We start from the raw sequence: 3,835 nt of genomic DNA, 5'->3' as shown, positions 1-3,835 counted from the left end.
TCAGGAACTCATTAACATAGGTGTCCTCCCCTTCTTCAAATGTAATCAAACCTGGCCAGGAACTCACAAAGCAGAACCCCTCGTCCATGGAATGGGGGTGCTCCCTCTTATCAGTGGTTTCTGCCTGCCTAACTTTTACCATTGGTCCTTATCAGATGTTCTGCCTGCATGGCCTGCCTGAGCCTAGGGTATATCTTACCACCTAAGGACAGGATTCTTGTATGCTTAAAGCCCCACATCTACTTTTTCCCTTAAAATATACATTTACTTTTCCCTTCATCAGTGCCAACAGCACCTGGGGCATGGATGTGGCAGAGAAAGCCAAAGGAGCTTTGTCTTTTGATAAGATTGCCTGGCACCTGGCCAGGATCTCTGTCCTGGAGTACAAAGAGCCGGGGAGGTGGTGCCAGGAGTCAAGTGAGTGCAAGCCCTGCGTGGGTGGGGTGGCCATGGCCATGCTATAAAGAAGCACCAGGGAGCTGAGCACACAGCAGCAGCTGGGGCAGAGGCAGCAGCAGCAGCATGGGAGAACTTCGCATCCACTCCGTGCTGGTGACCGGCGCCAACCGGGGCATCGGCCTGGGGCTCGTCCAGCACTTCCTGGGGATGCCAACCCCACCCAAGTGGGTCTTTGCGGGGTGCAGGGACCCCCAGGGGCAGCGAGCACAGGTGAGGCTGGGCAGGGATGCGCTGCGCAGGGCAGCAGCTGCAGCAGGGAGGGGACTTGCAGAGGGCTGGGGGTGCAGGCAGGCACCCACAGCACACGGCACTGTGCTGGGCTGGCTGTGGGACCAGCCAGGAAGGAGCTGTGTGGAGGGGACAGTGGCACATGGGAGGGAGCCTCTGCACAGCCCCTGCTGTCTCTGTGTGCCCACACAGTTCCCTGTCTGCAGGAGCTACAGAACCTGGCCTCCAAGCACCCCAACCTGGTCATCATCCCTCTCGGTAGGTGCCCCATGGTGGGGCTTCCTCACCCTGCTTTTCCTGCACACAAGGCTCACTCTGGAGTGAGCCTTGACTATGGGCAAGTGCCAGCAGACACCAGGCACTGCCATCCCTCCTGCCTGTGGCCAGCCCGAAGGGAACATACCCAAGGGGTCACAGAGGACCTCATGGCAGCAGGGGGCTGTATGCTCTGACCTGTCCTGTGTTGGCTCTGCAGATGTCTCCAACCCTGCCAGCATCAAGGCAGCTGCAGCCACAGTTGAGAAGCACCTGGGAGGCTCTGGGCTGACCCTGCTCATCAACAATGCTGGAGTTGTAAAGATCAATAAACTTGAGGATGAGACCCTGGAGGACATGAGGCAGGTTTACACCACCAACACCATCGGGCCCTTGCTGATGGGACAGGTGAGAGCCTCAGCACAACACTGGAGACCCCTCCCCATGAAGCCCTGGCTCCATGAGCTGCGCTGTGCCAGGAGGGCTGGTGGGAGAGGGGTTTGCCTTCACTCCAGTGCAAACAGACTGTCCCTCAACAAGAAGGTTGTTGAGTCACAGGTTGGAGCTCAGAAATCGCAGAATCATAGGATCACAGAATGTTAGGGCTTGGAAGGGATCTGTACTGAGTCCAGCCCCCCTGCAAAGAAGGATGACCCAGGGCAGGTCACACGGGAACACATCCAGGTGGGTTTGGAATCTCTCCAGACAAGGAGACTCCACAGCCTCTCTGGGCAGCCTGCTCCAGGGCTCCAGCACCCTCACAGTAAAAATGTGTCTTCTCATGTTGAGGTGGAACCTCCACTGATTGACTTTCTATCCATTGCCCCTCGCCCTGTCACTGAGAAGAGACTGGCTCCGGGAGATGGAGCCTGCTGGGCAGCAGCAGTGAGAAGAGGACCCAGGATGCTCCACAACTGGTGCCACTGTTGCCTGCTGGACCCCTTGTGCCACCCTGTGCAGGGCCCTAACTCCTCTCTCCTGCCAGGCATTCCTGCCCCTGCTGAAGAAGGCTGCCCAGGGGAGCCCAGGCTCAGGACTGAGCTGCAGCAAGGCAGCCATTGTCAACGTGTCCAGCATTGCTGGCTCCATTGAGGAGATGTACGTCTGGGAGTATGCACATGCTGTCGCCTACCGCTGCAGCAAGGTACTGCCCTGCTAAGCACCCATTTGCTGACCCTGCCCTGGCATCTGGACATGGCCCCCTGCAGCCAGCCTTCCACTGCCCCCAGCAGCCTCTCATTTGTCCCCACAGGCTGCTCTCAACATGCTGACCAAGTGCCAGTCCCTGGGGTACAGGGAGCACGGCATCCTCTGCGTTGCTCTGCACCCTGGCTGGGTGGAAACCGACCTGGGGAGTGCCACTGGGCAAAAGGTATGAGCCCCACCATGGCAGTGCCCTCACTGCTGCTGCCCTGGGACCCTGCCTGCAACCTCCCTGCCAGCCCTTGGGTTCCTGGTGCCCCAATTCCCTGGGCTCCTGCTGGGCCCTGTGCCCAGGCTTGGTACTTTCCCCTCAGCCCAAGAGGCTCCTTCCCCTGGCCACGGTTGTGCCAGGGCAGCCCTGAGCAAGGACAGGGCACGAGCTGACCATGCCCCTCTGCCCCACAGCCTCCTGTGACGGTGGATGCATGTGTGCAAGGGATGCTGAAGGTGCTCTCCTCCCTCTCTGAGAAGGACACTGGCACCTTCCTGGACTGGGAAGGGAAGGTGGTGCCATGGTGAGATGCCAGCCCAGCCTGCTGGCAGAGGGGCCCTGTGCCAGAAGGAGTAATTGGCCTTTAGGATGTGCTGCCCAGGGAGGTGGTGGAGTCACCATCTATGGAGGCATTCAAAAAAGGATTGGATGTGGCACTTGGAGCCATGATTTAGCTGTCAAGAGGTGGTAGGTATTGGGTGATAGGTTGGACTTGATGATCTCTGAGGTCTTTTCCAACCTGGTTGATTCTGTGATTCTGATTCCCTGTGCCAACACCTCAATAAACTTTTGTTTGCAAGCCACAGCCTCTGTGCCCTGTCCTGCCCTTACATCCCCACAGCCATGGGCACAGGGAAGTAGCCTTCAGAGCTGGCCATGCAGTCACTGCTTTCCCTTAGAGGGAGAGCCACAGTGGTAGGTCCTGATACCGCTGACCCTTCCCTGCATGGCACAGGACCCTCTCTGTACCCATCACAGGCTGACAGAATGTTAGAGGTTGGAAGGGACTTCTGGAGACCTTCCAGTCCAAACCCCCTGCCAGAGCATCACCACAGAATCCAGCACAGGTGGCACAGGAACACATCCAGACAGGGATGGAATATCTGCAGAGAAGGAGACTCCACAACCTCCCTGGGCAGCCTGTTCCAGTGCTCTGTGACTGTTAAAGTAAAGAAGTTCTTCCCCATGTTGAGGTGGAATATCCTGTGATGCAGTTTCCATCCATAGCACCTTGTCCTATCACAGGGCACAAGTGAGCAGAGACTGTCTCTGTCCCTTCTTTCCTGACCAACACCCCTCAGATATTTATAGATATCGATCACATCCCCCTCGGCCTTCTCCTCTCCAGACTAACCACCCCCAGGGCTCTAATCCTTTCCACAATGGGTCATGCTTCAGACCCTTCATAATCCTTGTAGCCCTCCCTGATTCTCTCCAGCAGATCTCTGTCCCTCCTGAACTGGGGAGCCAGAACTGGATGCAATATTCCAGGTGGGGCCTTACTAGGGCAGAGCAAAGGGGGAGGAGAACCTTGATTTGCTGGCCACACACTTGTGAACCCACCCCAAGATCTCATTGGCCTCAGAGTGTCTCAAAGTAGATGGGGGGTAATTTCAATCCACCACATTCTTTAATTTGCACTCCACGTGGGGCATTACTTAGTTGATTATTTAGTACTCAGATTAAGGAAGCCAAAAT

General features: G+C 56.8%; 1 protein-coding gene across 1 annotated transcript; it reads left to right on the top strand.

The window, feature by feature from the left end:
- Positions 1–446: 446 nt before the first annotated feature.
- On the top strand, positions 447–2,688 carry LOC104297149 (C-factor). Its single transcript, XM_054170097.1, has 6 exons — positions 447–669; positions 894–945; positions 1,163–1,350; positions 1,928–2,086; positions 2,195–2,314; positions 2,551–2,688. The coding sequence occupies exons 1-6, from the start codon at positions 523–525 to the stop codon at positions 2,662–2,664; spliced, it is 780 nt and encodes a 259-aa protein (XP_054026072.1). The 5' UTR covers positions 447–522; the 3' UTR covers positions 2,665–2,688.
- Positions 2,689–3,835: the final 1,147 nt, after the last annotated feature.

This window comes from Dryobates pubescens, chromosome 19 (genome assembly GCF_014839835.1).
Source record: "Dryobates pubescens isolate bDryPub1 chromosome 19, bDryPub1.pri, whole genome shotgun sequence".
Taxonomy (NCBI): Eukaryota; Metazoa; Chordata; class Aves; order Piciformes; family Picidae; genus Dryobates; species Dryobates pubescens.
The sequence above is the reverse complement of the archived record's forward strand: the minus strand, read 5'-3'. Positions and strand labels throughout refer to the sequence as shown.

Bases quoted from the DNA above. Each gene is read 5' to 3' on its own strand.
- LOC104297149 (XM_054170097.1), top strand. From the start codon at position 523: ATGGGAGAACTTCGCATCCACTCCGTGCTGGTGACCGGCGCCAACCGG. The intron at 1,351-1,927 runs GTGAGAGCCTCA...CTCTCCTGCCAG, and splicing joins GGCCCTTGCTGATGGGACAG to GCATTCCTGCCCCTGCTGAA. The intron at 2,315-2,550 runs GTATGAGCCCCA...TCTGCCCCACAG, and splicing joins GGAGTGCCACTGGGCAAAAG to CCTCCTGTGACGGTGGATGC.